The sequence below is a fragment of the Dendrobates tinctorius genome, unplaced genomic scaffold (genome assembly GCF_039654945.1).
Source record: "Dendrobates tinctorius isolate UK_male_01 unplaced genomic scaffold, ASM3965494v1 ptg000070l, whole genome shotgun sequence".
Classification (NCBI taxonomy): Eukaryota; Metazoa; Chordata; class Amphibia; order Anura; family Dendrobatidae; genus Dendrobates; species Dendrobates tinctorius.
In genome coordinates this window covers 46336670-46360426 of record NW_027361738.1, presented here as the reverse complement: position 1 = coordinate 46360426, position 23757 = coordinate 46336670, and the positions used below count along the sequence as shown (strand labels likewise).

Genomic DNA, 23757 nt, shown 5'->3' with positions numbered 1-23757 from the left:
AATGACCTTTGATGACGTCACGGTTTCGCGATACTGTAGCGGTCTCGCGAGACTGCGACGTCATCAAAGGTCATTGCCGGAATGCATCACTGGGAACGGGAGCTGCCGCGTGTATCGCTAAAGCCTGGGGACGCTGTGAGGGACATCAGAAGGTGAATATAACACGATTTTTTTATTTTTTTTATTTTTAACATTAGATCATTTTACTACTGATGCTGCATAGACAGCCTCAATAGTAAAAAGTTGGTCACACTCTTCAAACACTGTGTTTGACGAGTGTGACCAACCTGTCAATCCATTCTCCAAGCGATGCTACAGATCGCTTGGAAAATGCTAGCATTCTGCAAGCTAATTACGCTTGCAAATCGCTAGTTTTTCCGCGGGAAAATTGCGGGAGTTTAAAATGCGATTTCCCGTGGAATGGAATTCCGGAATTCTCGCGGGAACTTCCGGGAGTTCTGCTACGTGTGAACCCAGCCTTAGAACGGGCAACCACAGTCCAATATGACTAGAGTAGTTTTTTTTATATGTGTCACCACCACTTTCAGAAACCGTGAATGGTCATGAACTTGGACACTACTGCTTTATTCCCAAGATGGACATGGAAACCCCTTTCTTGAATAATAGGGTTTCCAATGGTCAGACCCTCAACATCATACATTTATCACCTGCAATATTGGTAATTGTTGTTCACGGGACAACCCCTCTAATGGTACATTTGCATATGCCGACCACAACATTTAAATGACCGCTGATCGGCTACATGTAAGCCGATCGGCGTTCATTTATTGCCTTGTTTACATTGGCTGACCTCAATTTATAAACACAGAACTATTGTTAATGCGATCATTCTGTGCTCATACAGTGTCATATAATTGCCAGCACATCTCTTGTTTACACAGGACAATATGCCATCAAGAGTGATAATTTTTAAGCTCGTCTAAAATTATCGCACTTAATGAGCAAGAGTTTTGCGGTTTTGTGCAGTGTTCTGCCAGCCTGTTTATATGTCCCATCTAATTGGGCCTTAATTGTGATCTATACTTTTTAGAATCTTATTTTATTTAAGCCTTCACAATCTCTTTCATACAGATCACATAGGAGATATTTTAGATTGTGTTGCTTCCTTGGCTGCTCAAAAAGTTTTTCTTGAGATCCATATCATATCATTGGTAGATGTGTATGACAGTTATAGTTAAAGGAAATCCATCAGCAGGTAGTTGCCACCTAATCTAAGAGACTGCATAATGCGGAGACACAGACGCAGATTCCAGTGATGTGTCACTTATTGTGACCCATTGCGGTAGTTTTGAAAAAAGTAAAATCACAGTTTTATCAGTTAGAAATTATCACTATAGGAGTAGTAAACCGTTGCCATGTAGTCTAACCACGCCCCCATCTCTGGCATCTTTCTGCCTATGCACAGTGTGTACAGAATGCTGACAAATTAGTGTGTGGGCGGGGTATATAGAGCTCAGCTTTCAGAGAATGGTAGATCTGCAGAAGATAAAACACTGATTTTATCAAAACTGCAGGAAGCAGCCCAGTGAGGGATACGTTGCTGGAATCAGGGTCTCTGCCCCTCCATCATGCTGCTCTCAGATGGGATAGAAAAAAACCTGGTGACATTCCTTTCAAAGTAACACAAACCTCTACAAAATGCTGTAAGCTGGATTTAAAGTGCTTTTGCCGTTCATTGATGTTTTTTGGTAAAACCTTTAGCAGACAGAGGTTGGCTGTGATGATGGGAGGCTTTGAGCTTGCCTCAGTTTTTCAAAAACTGCATCGTGTCTTAGGTGTTACCTTTCATGTGGCATTTTTCTCATAGGAACACTAATGAATAAAACATGATAAAATACTTGTAAAAATATATGCAAGATTTTTTTTCCCTTTAGGATTAGGAGAGCGTAAACTCGGGGTAAAGTTTTCAAATTTTGTTTTACATTTTCTTGAGTCTTGAGTGTTTGGTTGGAATGTTTTTTCGGGTTCTGCCATAATAAATCTTTGGCAAAGGAACTTTGAAGACGTTGATTCGCTTGACCTCAATGTTTACGTTAGATGGGAAAAGGCAAATCGTATTAGCAAGTCTCACACTCCAACTTCCTTTCTGGTATAAAAAAAAATAATGAAAGAGTAGATTAATTTTGTCCTGAAGTCCTGGCTGTAGTCACATATTAACCATTAAAAAAACGTTCTCCAGAAATTGCCCAGATTGAATATTCAACGTCAGTAATGATTGTAACTATAGTAATGTTATTTACGGAACAGCCAGGGTTAGCAAATAATTCACCATTTTACGTTTTCTACATGTCATTCATATTTTAATGGTATCCTTACAATCAAAGCCTGGTAAGTGATGGTTAGAGCTGGAAAGAAGATGTGGGGAAAATATTTTACTTTCTTTTCCCTTTCCCATTTTTTTTCCCCAGTTAGTTTAGTTTTCCCTTAAGAATCATAAAAGATGTTTGCATGAAATTATAAAAGAATATGTAATAGAGTAATCAAAGCTATAGATAACTGGGACGCTGCTAATTTGCGTACTTTTTACCCATAGGCCACAGGAAGTAACAGTACCCCCTAGAATCAGAACAGCTGTGTGATGATGGGGGGCCTCTTCCTTTTGGAGAAGACTTTGGGATAAATCTTTACTCTTATTGTAATGCCTTTTAAAGGATCGATCTTTGACTTTTAGGGCAACTACTTCCAATAGTCGGTATCACTAGAGAGAGCCATCAGAGCGCTAATCTGCATACTTGCATACTCTCCAAATCCCCTCACTCCCTTAATACCCCCATACAGTTACTCTGGCTGCCTATAGTTATGAATGGGGGGCTTACTGAATGCATATTGGTAAAACCCCCATTGAAGTTGCCTGGGTTATCCAGTGGCGGACGACCCCTTATGAATGAACCCAGGGTGAGGCATAAAAATGTTAAATATCCGTGCTCACCTGCCAGATTGGTGCCCCAAGAAGCACTATGTCTTCCAGCTGGGGTCAGACAAAATGGGAAAGCAGTGGGTTCTGAAAGGCTGTGGTGTATGAAAGACACTGAGGTTATTATTTAGGCATCCAGCTGCTATAACAACCCACTGGCAAGCAGCAGTCGATGGGTTGACAGAGGGAGCACTCTCCCTCTGTCATACTCTTCACGTGCCTCTCTACTCCTTATATGCCTCTCTGTTGACCCAGGCTGATTTCACATTAGCGTTTTTGTGTGCTGCGCATCCATGTGCATGGGTCATGCGTACCTATGTTTAACATGGCGTACGCATGGTCTTGCGTTTGCATGCGTTTTTTCCAGGTGTGCGTCTAGACGTGCTGGACGCAACATGTAGCATTTTTGGGTCCGCCCGAAGGCGTAAAAAAACCGCATGCGTACGCTTGCGCACGGAATTTGTCAAAACAACGCATTACAGTCTATGGGAATGCAGGCGTGCACATGGACACGCGTTTGCCTGCGCATGCGTTTTAAGAGTAAACATGTCTAGACACTGGTTTAAACCACCCCCTACACAAAGAAACGTTGTTTGAAATGTGAGTATAAAAACTTAATGTCTGACTGTACTTTTTTCTCCATTTATAACGCATGCGCGTAAAAAGCGCAAAAGCATGCAAAAACGCATGCGCTTTTTTGCACGCGTTTCTACTTGCGCACGATGCGCTGCGCACAAAGACGCAAATGTGAAACTAGCCTAAGGCATATGAGAGATTGGTGAGAACACCGATATTGGCAGGGATCAGTAGGGGTCTGGCTGAGTACGTCAGTTGGGCTCTTGCAGCAGATTGCACCGCCACAGAAGATATACCATGTGACCGGCATAAATAGATGTATCCATCATGGAGCCCAAAGTGACATGTACTCATGGTGAATATACACATCATAAAGGGCCAAGTGATTAAAAGGGGTTATCACTCATGAGTTGTCTGACATATATATTTTAGATTCTCCTTTACTTAGGACTTAAATTTTTCTGTTCATCTGTTATTTTTCCTAATTACCGTATCTATGAATAAAGGCCCCGTCACACTAAGCGATATTGCTAGCGATATCACTATAATGTCACCGGTTTTTGTGACGTTATAGCAATATTGCTAGCGGTATCGCTATGTGTGATACTTACCTCCGACCCGCTCCCCCGCTGGTTATAGCTGATCGCACGAGAACGTCCTGGACCGTTTCTCGTCGTCAACTTCCTGCTGTGGAGACGAGCGACGTGTGGACGCGGGTGGGAGGACGTCAGGATTGCCTAGTGTGACAGGTAAGTAGCGACCCCCGTCCCCAGCGATGTCGCTGGTGAGATCTGCCTATGTGGCAGCTCACTAGCGACCACTTAGCGATGTACCAGCGATCCTGACCGCGTCATATCGCTGGTCGGGATCGCTGGTGCATCGCTAAGTGTGACCGTACCTTAAATTGACATCTGGGTATTATGGCTTCGGGTTGTATCCCTGCAGTTGGATGTGATCTACAGTAATTAGTGACGCCATTGTCAGTCTGTGTACTCAGACACCTCTTTGACAATTTATCAATAAATATTAGGCCACGGTCAGTATTTTACATCAGTATTTGTAAGCGAAAACCAGGAGAGAGTGAAAAATGCAAAAGTGGTGATGTGTTTCTATTCTACTTATCCTCTGATTGTCCACTTCTGGTTTTCACTTAGAAATAGTGATGTGAAATACTGATGTGTGAATGTGGCCTTACCGATGATCAACTCCGTGTGGATTTATAAGAAATGATGCTCCAGAATGTCATGAAAAATGTAAGGATTTACTAAAATAGACCTGACGTGAGCTTTACTTACATATGATATGTTGGAGAAACCAAGAGTTACGTAATTTTTACCTAAATCGTGCTCCGTTCAGGGGATCATCAGAGGGGTCAGCAGCTGGCTTCCTTCTAGTTTTCAGAATAGCTCTTTACCTGCTTATTATTTCCTTTTAACATCTGTGGAGGCCACTGTCCTCTCGCATGATATTACCTTTCCTCCATAACCAGCAAATGTCCCGCGATCAGAAATGAATGGCGTATCCAGGAGACATACCATAAATGTCTAAAAGATGTGGGTCCCAACTTTGGAACCTGCACCTATCTCCAAAACTTGGGTTCTCTAATCTTGTTTTGACTTGGCCACCATGACAGATAAGAGGGGCCATGCATGTCTGTCTGTCTGCACCTCCATTGTGGAGATCCGTGGTGGTTCCACTCTTTGAGTTGGGACCTTCTAGATACAACAACTTTAAGTTCTCACTTCAAATTTAGACAATCTCCAAGTCATCTTTTTTCTCTAAACGGGAGTTTTCAAACTCTCTAACTTATTGGAAAGGAGACACTCACCCATGTTCCAGTCAGCTGTATATATGCCACCTTCTGCAATGTGTCTCCCACTCTGATCGTCTTCCCAACTACTGATTGTCTCCAGCAGTTCCACAGAGAGTGAATGGAACCCGTCATGAGATTCATGGTGCCCGAACCAGATGCCATCTGTCTTATTCGGTGTTGTATATGGTCGACTGTGAAGCTGTACAGTGTTTCAGAGAAAACATACTAAGAATAGGCGGCTGGAGACTATTCTTCTCGTATGACTCCTCAGTGGCAGATCCCTGGCATCTTCTCCTCATTCTGCTCCCCTTAACTGACAGATCTCTCCCAATGTGTGTGTGTAAAGAGAGGCCGATCAGGCAAAGAGAAGCTACCGGAAACCACCCATGGACTAATCATCCAAGATGCAGAATCCCTGGCCAGCTTTTATAAGTATGGTATGTTTTCAGAGGAAGGTCACGTTCACACGGTCAGTATTTGGTCAGTATTTTACATCAGTATTTGTAAGCCAAAACCAGGAGTGGGTAATAAATACAGAAGTGGTGACATGTTTCTATTACACTTTTCGTCTGATTGTCCCACTCCTGGTTTTGTGTTACAAATACTGATATAAAATACTGACTGAATACTCAATGTGTGAACGTGACCTAAGACGTGCACTTCAACAATTTTGGCAGGGCCTGATTAATTCTGCCCGTGGTTCTGGCAACATAAATCAGATGACAAGCTCCCTTTATAGGGGTTGGTTGGTCATTTAAATCCATAAACCAGCCCCCTTTTCTGCTTGTACAGTGGAGAAGGGGGGCTGTTGTAGCTCTTGGACCATTGGGAATCCATTAGTAAGTTATCTAACTTGAGACTTTTTTTTTTTTGGATGAAGAGCACATTTAAGAGTTTAGGAATAAATCTAATCTATAATTATTTATACACTTCCCGTCAAGAATCTATTTATTCTATTCTGGCCTTTTTCCCCAAATCTCTCCCCATTTTTTATTTCCTGGCCGTCGGCTGAAGACCTCTCATTTCAGAAATGTTGCGTTCCTTTTCAGAGTTGTTTATTGCTTTGACCTGTCGGTGGATTACATCCAGACCTAGGCTTAATGTTCTTCCAGCCTGACATGTAACAGTAATATCTGGAAATGAAGAATCTGTTAAATCTTGTTGCATTTCTTCTTCTTTTTATTTATTTTTTGCTGTATTGGAAGTTGCTGATTATTCTTGTATATTTTTGAGTTTTATTTTCTACTTTCTCTGAAGCGGACCCGTGTTCCGTGTAATAAACATTTCTATGTGCTCGTGAGAGTCGTCCTTTACAGATTGGTTTTATTTATTTTTTATCTCAAACCAGTATTTCTTTTGTACAAGCAGAAGTTTCAAAATTTAAAGGGAAAGGGCAAGAAATTAAACTTTACTCATTTGTACTGAATTTTATGCTTTTTTTTAGAGCTGCTGTTTGGTACAAGGTTCTTTAATAGCCAGCATACCCGGTATGCATGCTACTCTTTGTAGACTATTTTTTTTATTGCATCCTTCTCCGTTTACGCCTACGTGACATCTTATGTCCATTTACCCCAGGAACCCTTGGGAAACACTGCACTAGATGTTAGACCTCTCGTCCTTGGCGCTCTCTTTTTTGGGCACTAGTAGCTGCACTCTCGCATTACTGGGGTCTGAGGTGTGAATTTAACCAAAGACGATGTTTGCATGAAATTTGCATTTTCTTTTTTTTTTTTTGCATGATTCTCGTTCCAGTCTTAAAAATTAAAAACATACATAAAATCAAATGGCTGCTCCATGTGTGTCTGAGATGGCCAAATAATAGGGTGTCCTATGGGGGGCACAGACCGATGCAAGTGATGACACGTTGTACCGCGCCGTGGAATATGTGTTACTAAATAGGCACCAGAAATAAATATTCAATCCTTTTTTTTTTTTTCTTTAGATTGAATACTGACTGCCACTTTTCCTTCTGTTTTAATCTCTTCCATTTCTGACTTATTAGAGATGAGAATCGCATTTTAGAGTGATAATAACTATACGACAATGTTTATCCCGAGTCCGCGCAGGAGGTGATGCTGTAACAAAGTCGGAGAAGTCGACGTCACTCCAAAGATGGAGCTGTCTGACATTAGACACTGCCCAGAATTAATAATTGGTGTACAGTCATTAGCATTGTCCGGGTGGGAATTATTGTCATCATTCGTTTTTACCCTTGAATTTTAATTGTTACATGTTTTTTTTTTGTTTTTTTTTAACAGGAAAGCTATGGACTAGAAGTATGAAGGTTGCCTACAATATACTACATAAACTGGGAACCAAGCAGGAGCCGATGGTCAGGCCTGGAGATAGGGTAATGCTGTGTACTGAGTCTTTATGTACTGCGTTGGGGACCACTCGATTTTGTGCCTTTTTTTTTTGTATGTGTGTGGATATTTTTTTTTTTTACTTCTATTCACTATACGTTCATTAGAGGATAGGAAGCTTGTAAGCACAAGATCATCCTCTATTTTCTCCAAAAACTATGTAAACTGGATAACTGTTTCTCAGAAGGGTTTTTGAGAACTATAAGGCTATGTTGAGTATTTGCAGCAGATTTTTCCTCACATTTTTGATGATTCGGCAGCTCGGAGGTCATCAATATCAAAGTCCCAGAAAACTCTTTCAGTGGTAGTGGATGTAAAATTATGCACATTATGAGCTTCAATTAAAAATGTTATACTTCCCCATTAATGTTTGCTAAATCCTGAAAATCCATCCTTCTAAGGCTGGGGTCACATGAGCGTATAGTATCTAATCTGCGAAAATTGGTCTGATTATGCTAATCACACCGATCTGAGTGTGTGGACAGTGTGTGTGGTCCGATTTTTTCTGAGGTGAACATGGAGGTAAAAAAAGTCTCCACTTTCTCCATTCTGTCATCCTATGGAAATCGAACTGCACTCAGATGTCATCCGATTGCAGTTTAATAGTTTCCTCAGTCACATTGACTTGCATGGCCGCTTGCAATCCAAATATCTGGTGCAAATCATGCATGCTGTGATTTTTTTTTTTTTAATCGGACAGGCTCGGCCTAAGGAAAAAAAAAATCGGACATGCGCATGTACTTATAGAATAACATTGGTCTGAGTGTGATCCAGTGTTTTGTCGTACTGCATTCGGACCGAAAGTCCGGTCATGCCCACGAGCCCTGATAGAGACTGTATCCGACCAGCTAAAAATCCTCTGTGAGCTTTACACCAACCATCTGCAGTTCTGGCTATTTTAGCTCACAGATTCCATATAATGAATACATTTGTGGCCACTTACATTTATGGCATGTGTCAGGCCGGTTTCACACCATGTTTTTTGTGGGGTACTTGACGGATTCATTTCTACTGTAAAAAAAACATTGAAATGAATACATTTGTCTTTACATAGATTACAATGGGAAAAAATGAATGTCATATGAAAATCCGTGTGTGTACATACAGTATTCATTTTGGTCTGTTTTTTTCTGCAAAGAAATGGTCTGCTGCACTTTTTCATCCCTTAAGCAAAAATCAAAAAAAATAAACTTTTTTTTTTTTTATAACCTCAATGAGAAAAATTCATATGGCACAAAAACATTATCAAGGAAAAGGACAAGGGTTTAGCGTCCTCCTACACAATAAATCAGTACCGCATGATCAAGCAATGGAGTGTTCCAAACATTATAATCAAACGGTAAAAAAGGGAGGAGCAGCAAACCACCAATAAATTGAAAAAACATATATTGGAACAATACACATAACATAATTACCATCAATATAGAAAGGTGTCAAATAAGGAGGACTAATGATGGAGAGCAAGAAATAGATCCAACATATAAAACAACACACAATGTTCCTTATACACCTCCCCTTGAGAAAACTACACGTGAAACGCGCGTCGGGGCAGTGTTGGAGGTCTAGTGTTGATCCTCCCTCAGCAATTTTATACACGACCTATCTCTCTTGTCTCACTTTATACTTATGGCTATCGTACTCTTTATTATATATGAGCTTGATTATATAGGTGTGAGTTGTTTTATATGCTGGATCTATTTCTTGCTCTCCATTATTATTCGTCCTTATTTGACACTTTTATATATTGACAGTAATTATGTTACGTGTATTGTTTCAATAAATGGTTTTTAAATTAATTGGTGGTTTGCGGCTACTCTATTTTTTCCTTTTGATTTTTTTAGAACGTCACAGTCTATGTAAGATGATGCAAACAGATTTTGTTTTTTTTCTTTCTTCCCAGAAAACAATTCACGTGATATCCTAACACCCCGCCCCCTTGTCGTTTAAAAAAAACAAGCAAAAAACCTCATCTCTGTTTAAAATTAAAAAAGATGAAAATGGGTGCAACGTGTATGTTAGAAACAAGACAGATATATTTGCTTTGGAATGCCCCTCTATTTGCATTAGTTTTACAATGGATCAAATGTTATTTTTTTGCTATGATCTAAAAATTTGAGGCTATTAGAAAAAAAAAAGAAAAAATGGGAAAATCGCAGTGTGAAGCAGGCCTTGGAGATATAATTTTACAAGCACTTGAAATTAAAAAAAATATATTTTAATTCACTGACAGCAAGTAGATCTCCTAAAGCGGTGAAGAATTAAAGCCCAAGGCCCCGATTCATCATGACCGGCAATCTTCCGCAGTTGGGAGTAAGAGTTGCCAAAATTTGGAGACTTTTCAAAGCTTTTTACGCCAGAATTCTGACAAATTGGGAGCAATAGTTCTGACAAAGCTCCTGTCCTACTATTGGGCAGGACGGAAGAGTAACAAGCTTCTGGCTTTGATATTTCGTATTCAGGCACCAAATAATATTTGTATCTGTGGCTTCAGTTCTCGGAGGACAGAATTTCTCTTTTTATAGTCCTTTTTATTGTCCTTTTATTCATTCTGAATCGACACTTTTTCAAGCATTGAATTAGTAATACTCCGCACATAAGACCGGACGCTCCCTTTAAATATATCACATGGCCGTAGACTTTCTCACTTCGTAATGATAGATTTTTAAGACTTTCATTGATGACGCTAAAAAACCCTTAAAATCTTGAAAATCTTTAAATGAGAAGATGACACAGAGGTCTCTGCTCCGCTTCTCTTCACTTGCTACGAATTGTCACTGCACTGTAAAGGCATAATTACGTTTTAACACGTAGTAATTTCACAGCTCTGTTCCCAGAAAGGGCAGATTTAGCGAGGACTTACAGTGCAGATGGAATCCAGGCAAACACATTGCTCGGTCTCTGTAGAATAAATACACTCCAGCCGTTAAACGACTTTTTCTGTTGTTTCCCACCCATTGTGGGAGTGAGACCGGCCTAAACCTTTAATTTCCTTCTGAAAATACAATTCCAAAGACGGCGTTTTAATTACGGCTCGTGTAACTACAAAGCTCTCATATTTCTGGGGCCACAATTACAAAGTACCGGCTTCTGTCTATTTAACAGCAAAAAGACGGAAGGTTTTTGTTTTACCATGTGAAAATACAAGGTTGAAGTGGAATAATTTGATATTTTCCTTTTTCTTTACACATTTTTTTTTTTATCTGAAACCAGGAATTTTTTACTTAATAGGCGTAACATGACATGTGCATGTTGGTAAATAAGGGTATGCCTTATAAAATAACAATCCCCAGCCCTTTTCCTTGGTTTTCTGCTTGGTGCTGTTCCTCTGCTATTCCTCCTGAAATTGTATGAATAAATTGATTGACAACTCAGTGTCAACATTTTACCTTATCAATGGGTCCTTACACAGTCTGGCATTGTCAGCAATTGGACAGTTACTATTTGGACAGTGTAAGGGCTCGTGCACACAAGTCCACGACCATAAAAATCAGACGAGTGCTATGTTGTTCTATGGAGCTGTGCACATGTCCGATTTGCCTCTGAAAATCTTATGTCACTCGTCCATTCAACTCTACTCGTCCGTAGAAAAAGTCGGACCACACTCGGATAAATTCTGATTGTGATTTGATTTTCATGGACTGACAATATAGAGAAGGTGGAGAAACCTTATTTTTCTCCACCTCCAAGAAAATCAGATCTCACTCTGATTACACTCTGATTACTCTCTGATCTCACTGATCACACTCTGATCTCACTCTGATCACACTCTGAATCACACTCTGATCTCACTCCGGATCTCACTCTGATCTCACTCTGATCTCACTCCGGATCTCACTCCGGATCTCACTCCGGATCTCACTCCGGATCTCACTCTGAATCACACTCTGAATCACACTCTGAATCACACTCTGAATCACCATCTGATCACACTCTGATCCACACTCTGATTCCACCCTAAATCACACTCTGAATCACATTCTGATCTCATTCTGGAACACACTCTGGATCACACTATGAATCACACTCTGAATCACACTCTGAATCACCATCTGATCTCACTCCGGATCTCACTCCGGATCTCACTCCGGATCACACTCCGGATCACACTCCGGATCACACTCCGGATCACACTCCGGATCACACTCTGGATCTCACTCCGGATCTCACTCCGGATCTCACTCCGGATCACACTCCGGATCTCACTCCGGATCACACTCTGATCTCACTCCGGATCACACTCTGATCTCACTCCGGATCACACTCTGATCTCACTCTGATCACACTCCGGATCACACTCCGGATCACACTCCGGATCACACTCTGGATCACACTCTAGATCACACTCTGGATCACACTCTGATCTCACTCCGGATCACACTCTGATCTCACTCCGGATCACACTCTGATCTCACTCTGATCACACTCCGGATCGCACTCCGGATCACACTCTGGATCACACTCTGGATCACACTCTGATCTCACTCGGATCACACTCTGGATCACACTCTGAATCACACTCTGAATCACCATCTGATCACACTCTGATCCACACTCTGATTCCACCCTAAATCACACTCTGAATCACATTCTGATCTCATTCTGGAACACACTCTGGATCACACTATGAATCACACTCTGAATCACACTCTGAATCACCATCTGATCACACTCTGATCCACACTCTGATTCCACCCTAAATCACACTCTGAATCACATTCTGATCTCATTCTGGAACACACTCTGGATCACACTATGAATCACACTCTGAATCACACTCTGAATCACAGTCTGAATCACATTCTGATCTGACACTGGATCACACTCCGGATCACACTACGGATCACACTCTGATCTCACTCCGGATCACACTCTGGATCACACTCTGGATCACACTCTGATCTCACTCTGGATCACACTCTGGATCACACTCTGATCTCACTCCGGATCTCACTCTGATCTCACTCCGGATCTCACTCCGGATCTCACTCCGGATCTCACTCCGGATCTCACTCTGGATCTCACTCTGGATCACACTCTGGATCACGCTCTGATCTCACTCTGGATCACACTCTGATCTCACTCCGGATCTCACTCCGGATCTCACTCCGGATCACACTCCGGATCACTCTCCGGATCACTCTCCGGATCACACTCCGGATCACACTCCGGATCACACTCCGGATCACACTCCGGATCACACTCTGGATCACACTCTGGATCTCACTCCGGATCTCACTCCGGATCACACTCCGGATCACACTCCGGATCACACTCCGGATCTCACTCCGGATCACACTCTGGATCACACTCTGATCTCACTCCGGATCACACTCTGATCTCACTCCGGATCTCACTCTGGATCTCACTCTGGATCACACTCTGGATCACACTCTGGATCACGCTCTGATCTCACTCTGGATCACACTCTGATCTCACTCCGGATCTCACTCCGGATCTCACTCCGGATCACACTCCGGATCACTCTCCGGATCACTCTCTGGATCACACTCCGGATCACACTCCGGATCACACTCCGGATCACACTCCGGATCACACTCTGGATCTCACTCCGGATCTCACTCCGGATCTCACTCCGGATCACACTCCGGATCACACTCCGGATCACACTCCGGATCTCACTCCGGATCACACTCTGGATCACACTCTGATCTCACTCCGGATCACACTCTGATCTCACTCCGGATCTCACTCTGGATCTCACTCTGGATCACACTCTGGATCACACTCTGGATCACGCTCTGATCTCACTCTGGATCACACTCTGATCTCACTCCGGATCTCACTCCGGATCTCACTCCGGATCACACTCCGGATCACTCTCCGGATCACTCTCCGGATCACACTCCGGATCACACTCCGGATCACACTCCGGATCACACTCTGGATCACACTCTGGATCTCACTCCGGATCTCACTCCGGATCTCACTCCGGATCACACTCCGGATCACACTCCGGATCACACTCCGGATCTCACTCCGGATCACACTCTGGATCACACTCTGATCTCACTCCGGATCACACTCTGATCTCACTCCGGATCACACTCTGATCTCACTCTGATCACACTCCGGATCACACTCCGGATCACACTCTGGATCACACTCTGGATCACACTCTGATCTCACTCCGGATCACACTCTGATCACACTCTGGATCACACTCTGATCTCACTCCGGATCACACTCTGGATCACACTCTGGATCACATTCTGATCTCACTCGGATCACACTCTGGATCACACTCTGGATCACACTCTGATCTCACTCCGGATCACACTCTGATCTCACTCCGGATCACACTCTGATCTCACTCCGGATCACACTCTGATCTCACTCTGATCACACTCCGGATCACACTCCGGATCACACTCCGGATCACACTCCGGATCACACTCTGATCTCACTCCGGATCACACTCCGGATCACACTCTGATCACACTCTGGATCACACTCTGATCTCACTCCGGATCTCACTCCGGATCACACTCTGATCACACTCTGGATCACACTCTGATCTCACTCCGGATCACACTCCGGATCACACTCCGGATCACACTCCGGATCACACTCTGGATCACACTCTGGATCACACTCTGATCTCACTCGGATCACACTCTGGATCACACTCTGGATCACACTCTGGATCACACTCTGGATCACACTCTGGATCACACTCTGATCTCACTCCGGATCACACTCTGATCTCACTCCGGATCACACTCTGATCTCACTCTGATCACACTCCGGATCACACTCCGGATCACACTCCGGATCACACTCCGGATCACACTCTGATCTCACTCTGGATCACACTCTGGATCACACTCTGGATCACACTCTGATCTCACTCTGGATCTCACTCTGGATCTCACTCTGGATCACACTCTGGATCACACTCTGGATCTCACTCCGGATCACACTCTGATCACACTCTAGATCACACTCTGATCTCACTCCGGATCACACTCTGATCACACTCTGGATCACACTCTGATCACACTCCGGATCACACTCCGGATCACACTCCGGATCACACTCCGGATCACACTCTGGATCACACTCTGGATCACAATATGATCACACTCTGATCCACACTCTGATTCCACCCTAAATCACACTCTGAATCACACTCTGATCTCACTCTGGATCACACTCTGATCTCACTCTGGATCACACTCTGATCTCACTCTGGATCACACTCTGATCTCACTCTGGATCACACTGTGATATCACACTCTGAATCACACTCTGAATCACACTCTGAATCACACTCTGAATCACACTCTGGATCACACTCTGGATCTCACTCTGATCTCACTCTGGATCACACTATGATCTCACTCTGGATCACACTCTGATCTCACTCTGGATCACACTGTGATATCACACTCTGAATCACACTCTGGATCACACACTGGATCACACACTGGATCACACTCTGAATCACACTCGGATCTCACTCGGATTGCATCTCACTCGGATCAGAGTGTGATTAGCACAATCAGAAACAATGAGAGAAAAGCGGTTTTGTGACCCTAGCCTAATAGTGTTCAGGGACACCTCCTCGCACCTGGTAACACCTGGTTGTCAATGATAGATTTCCAAAATAATATCAAAGATATTGCACAATGTTAGATTCTGAGGGTGTGTGCACACGTTGCGGTTTTTGCTTCTCTCTCTCTCTCTCTCTCCCTCTCCCAACCCACACTGCCAAAACGCACAAGAACCTGTATCAATTCCGCTCAGCAAAGACTAGTAATCCGCAGGAATATTTCACCTTGCGGTTTCTCTGCGGAAAAAAAACGCAGCAAATACCGCAACGTGTGAACACACCCTAACATAGAAATGTTAGGAGAGCTGACAGAGCCTCTCAGCCCCAAGGTATGACAGTAACCGCCGCACCCCGTCTAGCTGTGCCCCCAGCATTTCAGCTTTGTGCACATAGTCATTTTTTGGCTTGGTGTGTGAGCTGTAGATTAAGAGTTTGAGGCTCATATCAGATCTTGTCCTTTCACAGCAGACAAACCGTTTAACAAAGTTTTTTTGTGAGCAAAGTTTTCTTGATTCCGTTTGAAAAAATCTGAGTTATAATAACACAGCCTTATGGATGAGCTCTTGCTTGGCAGCTTGGAGTTCAGAGCTCTTTGGTTTTTTCTTGGCCTCCTCCCTTGTAGAACAATGCAATGTCTTACTGTCAGTTGGATGCATTTCATGACAGCAACTGAATGATAATATTTGTCAAAAACTGTCACTGCTCTGGCGTAGTCGTAGATCTTCAGGACTTTTGACCCTTCTTAAATGGAATCTGTCTGCACATTTTTGGTATATAATCTGAGAGCAGCATGATGTAGAGGCAGAGACCATGATTCCAGCGATGTGTCACTTGCTGGTCTGCATGCTGTAATTTTTGATACAATCACAGTTTTCTCTGCTGCAAGTCTAGCAGTGCTCAGAATGCTGAGCCTGTATATCCCCACCCACACCACTGATTGGCAGCTTTCTGTGTACACTGAACATTGACAGAGAGCTGACAATCGTTGGTGGTGCAGGGTTGGACCTGGAGGCACCAGACACCTAGTCCTGTAGTGATCATTTCCTGCTGATAAAACACTGATTTTATTGAAACAGCAAAACACAGTCCAGTAAGTGACACATCGCTGGAATCAATGTCTCTGGCCCTACATCATGCTGCTCTCAAATTGCATAGCAAAAATTTTCTATTAACAGTATATGGAATGCCTCATTTAACAATGTACCAGAGATAGTCTCTCTATGCCGTAATATGTAATCCAACCATAATCCCCACTTCAAAAAGTTGCAGTACAAATATATTATCCAAAAAAGATCCGTCACCAATCTCTCCGAAGTGAAGTCATCCATAAGAAGTATTCACGGCTCCTTTTCAGCCATGTTCCGCAGAAACTGCCATCTGCGCCTATTACTAAACGGAAGGTCCACAAAATATCTCCACAGGTCTTATGGACTGACTTCAATTCGGGACGGTTGGTGATGGATCATATATGTGCACTGCAACTATTTAAAGTTTTCTGTATAAAGAAATGTTGTAGAAAAATACTTTGTATCAGTGTTTATTGCTGTAGTCATAAATGTGCCGTAACAAATACCAGATTGGTGCTTGAATGGAAACGCCGCTGTGAGTAGCATCATCAGGGGTAAGTCCATACGTTCCAGAAAAGAAATGGCGTCATGGTCGCCCCAAGTTCCCAGTGTCCTGTCTCCATTGATAAGGTGTGGAGTTCCACAAACTATTTCTGAAAACTTCAAGTAGACCTCTTGCAGAGAATGTGATTTCCGCATTGCAGCTCCCATCCATTGCCTAACTTGCTGCTGGTCGTAAATGAACAATTTCTGATAGTGGCAAAGACCCAAGGAAGTGTTCTCATGTCATATACTCCAACTTTAATCCTTTTTTGATGCATTGCCCTTTCCTTACTCTGCACCACATACACCATGACCCACTCAGACTTGTTTAATTGCCTCCACTCCTCGTTTAACTACCTATTTGTTCTTGTAGGTGGCCCTCGTTTTTCCAAATAATGATCCTGCTGCGTTTATGGTAGCGTTTTATGGCTGTCTATTAGCTGAAGTTGTTCCCGTTCCCATTGAAGTGCCACTTACAAGGAAGGTGAGGTGCTGTGACCCCATTAGTGAATGCCGCTATGTAGTTAATACTGTTAATAATAGTGCCGTGTTATATACTGTAAGAGATTTCCAAACTCAATTCTGGTGGTCAGAAGGTCTGTATGAAAGAACCACTAACTTTCATAGGCGTTGGTATAATATTGGGAGCAATCGTATCATTATCTTCAGATATGTCGCATTTAATAGAAAAAAATATCTCTTTTCATAACTGCTTCCATCTCTACCATGTGCTATTTTGGTGGCTATATAGCACAAATACAACATTTTGTGAGCACAAAATCGAATATACGAGGTAGAGTTGTAACGTAGTGCTGTACAGTGCAACCTCCATCAGGGGGTGCTGGTGAGGGAAGAGAGGTTGCACACACACAGCGTAGTAACACAGAGCAACAGCACAGGTGTCACAGGTAACGAAAGAGTGGTCAGACTAGCCGAAGGCAGCAACTGTCAGGAGCAGAAGCACCAAGGGAGACAGTAAGAATTGCATAGTCAGGACCTACTGGGAACGTGGTATCAGAAACGCAAGACGTGGTCAGGGTACAAGCCAGAGGGTCAAAAGCCAGTCGGAAAGCGTGGTATCAGAAATGGAAAAACCAGAAGCAGAGTCCAGAGATCAAGCCAAGTCCTAGACAAGTCCAGGTAATCAGGGGCAGAAGGAACACTAAAGGAATACAGGTCAGAGGCACTAGCTTGAAAGCTTGCAGTATAGCTGATGCTGGCCCGCAGAGGACTGAAATAGCCCAGCTAGCTCCAGAACAAGGCAGAGGGGATTAACCCCCCCGCATGACCAGTCCAAAGAGAAGATGGCAGAAAACAAACTCTGGACTGGATCATGACAAGAGTACTGTAGAGGTCTGTCGACGTTTTGAAAACCACATGGGAAAAATCCAAGGTCCTACGAACCTGCACTGATCTCCCATCCAAACTAATGGGAGGTGGTTTATCGGCACTATTCACATGGTTTTAACACAGAAGATGCATTGAAATCCATGGGACATTAACTCTAAAAGGAGCACTACTTTGATAACTAATACTCTGTCCCATGCCTACTGTAGGACCTCATGGACGGTAGAGGACCCAAGGATTCTGTTTTTGGTCTTTTATGATTCCCTAACCTATAAAAGTTCCCATCAGTCTTGGAATGTTCCTTTTAAGAAGTTAACTTTTTATTTACTCAATAGGTAGTAATTCATAAGTGATCACCAGGTTTAATTTGCCACCAAACACCATTTATTTTGGCTTCCTACAGTCTAAGATTAGTGGTCATTATAAAAACTAGAAGAAAAAGGTGTAAGAGAGTTTTAAGGACTGTGAAATGACCTATCCTTTGGTGGTCCTACTCTGAATGATCCAACTGATTGATGGGACCATTCTGGCAGACACAGCGCTGTACTTTTAGTAGTGGCGGTTTGCGGTATTACAGCCTTTTCCCCATTCAATTGGACACAGAGCTCTAAAATTGATGGTCCCCATAAACATTAAAGAGAAAAGTAATCCGATCCATCCAATTGTGGCGTTACTGGTCCACCATATAATTTGTATGGAGGCCTCCCCAAGTCTTCCTAACAGAGAAAGATTGGGGACTTTGAATTTCAACATGCAACCATATAGTGTATGGGGGAATTGGGAGAGATGAATGAGTGGCAGACAGAGATCTGAATCGTACAGCTATCTTATAGATTGGTGACAATTTGTACAATCCCAGATAATCCATTTAAACCTGATTATTCTGTTTTATTTTCATTCCCATCTGAATCTTCATGTTCCCTTTTATTTATTTCAAACCTATGTGATTTTGGAAATTTGACTTGAAGAAGTGTTTGCGCCTCAAACACAATTTTAAATTAATCCAGAAAAACTGATCTGAGATGAATTTGCTTCTCTTTTAATGTCACATATTCACAAAGTCACTGTGCATTACATAGATGAAGAATTAGCTTCAGTCTTCCCGGCTCAGTTTGGTGCTGCGGGGCTGATAGAAGTCTGTGAGTGTTCACATGGACATGTAGCCCGCGGCAGAGAAGATGGCGAACGGCGAGATTATCCTAAAATATGCATCTTGCAGCAGAGAAACACATCACATTTGTCATGTTTTTTATTCCTCTTCTTCTCCAATGTAAATTATGCAGCTAATTTTGTATTAGATAATGTTTTTACTTTGGATATTGTCTCCTGGCCCAGAGATTGACTATAGGATGACCTGATATATGACGCAGTGCCCGCCTATTAGATTTGACTGGGGTCTAAGTGAAGAAGGATGGCTGATACACGTGCTGTGTATTAATGCAATCAGTATTAAGAATCAAGGAAAACTTTTTAAAGTGTTATTATAGCTCTCCTATTCCTTGGATAGTTCATCAATATAAGAGTCGACTCTTGCCCCACTATCCATCAGGTGTTCTCAGCTCCATTAATGTTCAGATGTATACTTTGAACAAGTCCAGATCAACACCGCTCCATTCACTGTGTAGTTGTCGTTCACGGGTGCTTCAGATCAGCTGCCATTGAGTTCAGTAGGCGCTGCAGTCTTCAGCACCGGCCACTGCTGCACAGGGAAAAGAGCTGTGCTGATCCGACTGCTGGCGGGGCTGAAAACTGCTGATCGGTGCTGGTGCCAGATCCCACTGATCTGATATTGATGAGCTAGTCTAAGAATAGGTCATCAATATCCTAAACTTGGGAAATGTCCGTAAGGGCATGTGCACACAACCTCTTTTTCAGGTGGGCGAAGCTGCCAGGCCTTCCAAGAGTAGGCCACTTCAGGAAACGCCAGCTTCCTTTTTTCATGAAAAAAAACCAAATTGAGCGTATACCATATAGTAAGTAAATATTAATGCTACATGTACATAACACCGTCCACCAAGTTACTTCACTTTGACCAAAAAAGCATTAAAACCATTTCACCGCGACAAGGTGTACCCAATCGGGACAGTCCTATCCTGTCTCTAGTATTACAACCTTACAGCTGACCTCAATGTGAATAAGGGCAGAGCAGGACAGAAGTCTCGATGTGAATGTGCGCTTACATTTTGCATGTGTACCAATTTACGCTCCGGCTCATTTCTTTGGTTTTGCTGTAGTTTTTTGTACTTTGCACCAACAGGGGCATGGCCCCCTTTTCTGAACTAGATGTTTATCTATATGGTTTCCCATGGACAGTCGGGGGCCCTGTCCTGCTCTGCACTTATTCACGTTGAGGTCAGCTGACACAAGCTAATTCTTTATTACTAGAGACAGGCTAGGATTGTACTGACTGGGTGCGCCATGTCGCAGTGGGATGGCTTTTATGCTTTTGGACCATTACTATTTACTTACTACAGCATATATGCTCAATGTGACTTTTCTTGGGATCTGTCTGTGGAATAGCCATAGTGTGAACGTGCTCTTACATTTTGCACATCTGCAAACATATGCTTAAGCTCATTTCTTTTGTTTTGCCTCCTTTTTTCCATGAAGCAACTTTTGTATATTTTTTTAGTTTTTTTTAGTTTTCAATGTTTTTGGTCACCAACTTTTTTCCAGCGGTTTTTTTTTGGGGGGGGAGGGGGGGTTACTGGCGGTTTTTTTTTTTTTTTTTTTTTTTCCTTTTTTTTTATTCTCCATTGAATAATGAAGAAACCGCTGGCGATATTTTTGTAGCTAAAACAATGGCAAAACACTCAAAAAGATGCCAAGCGTCTTTTGAGCCTTCGCATTGACTTCCGTTTTAAAGCAAAGAGCGTCTTTTGAGCAGGAGGCACCCGAAGAATGGTCCAATCATGTCTTCAAAAGGAAATCTGTTGGTAGATTTTTGCTATTTAATCCGATAGCAGCATAATATAGGGGCGGGAAGCTTGGTTCCAGGGATGTGTCACTTGCTCATCAACTTGCTCTGATTTCAATACAATCAGTGTTTTATGAGCAGGAGATTATCACTTAAGGACTAGGTGTCTCATGCCAGGCAGTCCAGCTAATCCGTGTAACTCCACCACTGGGCTTAGAGGACCCAATACATAAATGACAACCCGTTATGCTTATAACATACCATCCCCATGCCAAGTATTATGTACAGCAACATAAAAACACAGAAATTTCAACATTCTCTGAGTGTGGTTAACAAAAGCAAGTTTTACATGACCCTTGATATTGCAGCTGAAGTCAACTAACCATGCAGCTCTTTGGTTCTTGACACCTTTGGACACTTGATATGAACTCTTGTTTCTTGATGCTCTTTGTTTTCTTTTCCCCAGGATGCAGGTAGCCAGCAGATTGGTTTTTTATTAGGAAGCTGTGGGGTTACTGTGGCCTTGACTAGTGATGCCTGTCATAAAGGACTGCCAAAGAGTCCTACGGGGGAGATACCACAATTTAAAGGTGAGGATCTAGAAGAACTTGATTGGTGAATGTTTTATGCTTTTTGTCAAAAAAAGAAATTAAATGATAGATGTTTTGTTAAAAGGCTTTTCATGTGGAACAACGTAGTAGTTTTCTATAGGACGACAGGTCTAGTACATTGATATGAAGGAGTAGCCCCAGCTTACACTATGAGCCAGATAGCAGCCATAATCCATCACAAGAGAAGTCTCCATTTGCTTTGGCATTATGGCTTTCTTTATTATAGGTAAATGTGACTAATCCTAATCGATCTCATTGATTTATAATTGAGCCATCAGAAGATCCTTAGAATGGATCCTAACATTAGTAATATGTCTGAATATTATGGCCAACATTCCTAACATGTATGGTGGATGTGTTTGCATTACCATGCAGTCATACTGCAGGTTTCACTTTTCTAGTGTAAAGAACAATGAAGCCAAGGTCTTTATTACTATAGTAGCCTTTTTACCTTTTAATTTGCATTATTTTTATGATGATCTTCTAAGTATAGTAGTTGTACACAAAATTCCAAAATGTTATAGCACAGTGTAAGGACATTGGCGCGTTTCTTGGATACAGGTCCACTAGTAATATATAATTTCCCTTTTGTGTACTTCCTGCTAACAGTATAACAAAATACCATTTTTAGAAGTATTGGTTTATACCTAAGATTTGTGTCTCCAACTAATGTGCCTCTTCGCAGATTTTATCTGCATAGACATTGTTCCCATAGTCTTGCTGCATAAACTAGAATACTGAATCATGAACTTTTTATTAGGATAACATTATTATTATTTTTTTTTTTTAATCGAGAGAACGCTTTTTTTTTTTAATTTTTTTTTTTTTTACTTTTTTTTTTTTTTTTTCTCTAAGGTTGGCCAAAGTTGCTTTGGTTTGTCACAGAATCAAAACACCTATCCAAACCGCCTCGTGATTGGTTTCCACATATCAAGGATGCAAATAATGACACTGCATATATAGAGGTACGTATAAGCCAAATAAACCTTTGGACCTCAAAGTGGGTGCAATCACCACAGTCTATAAATTAGGTCTGGTGTTATCAATTTATTTTACTCACTTATATAGCGCCATCATATTCCACAGCTCTTTACAGACATCATCATCACTGTCCCCATTAGGGCTCACAATCTAGATTCCACATCGGTATGTCTTTAGAGTATGGGAGGAAACCGGAGAACCCGGAGGAAACCCACGCAAACACGGGGAGAACATGCAAAATCCTTGCAGATGTTGTCCTTGGGGGGCTTTAGACCCAGGACCCCAGCGCTGTTAGGCTCCAGAGCCTAACCACTGAGCCACCTGTGTCTTACCCATCTATGTGACTACTACTGAGCTGTGGTACCAGGCACAGCCTATGGACAATGGTGGCCCAAAAAGCAAAGGCGACCTTTACAGTTTTTCTAACCTCTTTAAGTTCTGAGTCATAGATTATCTCTTAGAGTTGGATGTCGAGGTGCGGAAAGCTTTATCTGTCGGTGGCTCTTTCCATCCAACTCTCATTAGCTTCTTGTGACAAAAGATTATCTTGTTCGTTACCTTCCGGCTTTTAGCCGTTACCAACACTGATGATGCATTGTAGCAAACCATAGCAAGCCCGGGAGGGCTGTCATTCATTCATTCTTTCATTCACAGCAAATGTCCACGAAACGCAATATGTAGTAGAAAACCAGATGACTTTTCATTGTAAAATGATTCAGAGACTCTTGTGTATTGTCCGTGTTGTGCATTTCTTCTGATTGTATGTATCTTGCCCTTCAGTATAAAACGTGTAAAGATGGCAGCGTGCTAGGAGTGACGGTGACGAGGATAGCGCTCCTTACCCATTGCCAAGCGCTCACACAAGCCTGTGGATACACGGAAGGTACGGAATTCTCCTTTTAATGATATCTTCAAATGATAAAGAAAACTTTTGATTACTAGAATTTGATTTTTTTTTCTCCCGGTTGCATCAAGATTAGTGATGAGTAAGTGTGCTCGGCAAAGCCCCCGTCACACTAAGCGAGATCGCT

At 42.4% G+C, this 23757-nt stretch overlaps 1 protein-coding gene across 8 annotated transcripts in view; it reads left to right on the top strand.

Moving 5' to 3' along the window:
- The window catches only part of DIP2C (disco interacting protein 2 homolog C), a 535770-nt gene that overhangs the window by 311981 nt on the left and 200032 nt on the right, over positions 1 to 23757 (top strand). For all 8 annotated transcript variants that reach the window (XM_073581626.1, XM_073581624.1, XM_073581625.1 and 5 more), the window contains 5 exons: positions 7583 to 7674; positions 17244 to 17354; positions 21601 to 21724; positions 22601 to 22710; positions 23507 to 23609. In XM_073581626.1, coding sequence (XP_073437727.1) covers positions 7583 to 7674; positions 17244 to 17354; positions 21601 to 21724; positions 22601 to 22710; positions 23507 to 23609 — 540 coding nt within the window. The remainder of the gene's footprint in view (positions 1 to 7582; positions 7675 to 17243; positions 17355 to 21600; positions 21725 to 22600; positions 22711 to 23506; positions 23610 to 23757) is intronic.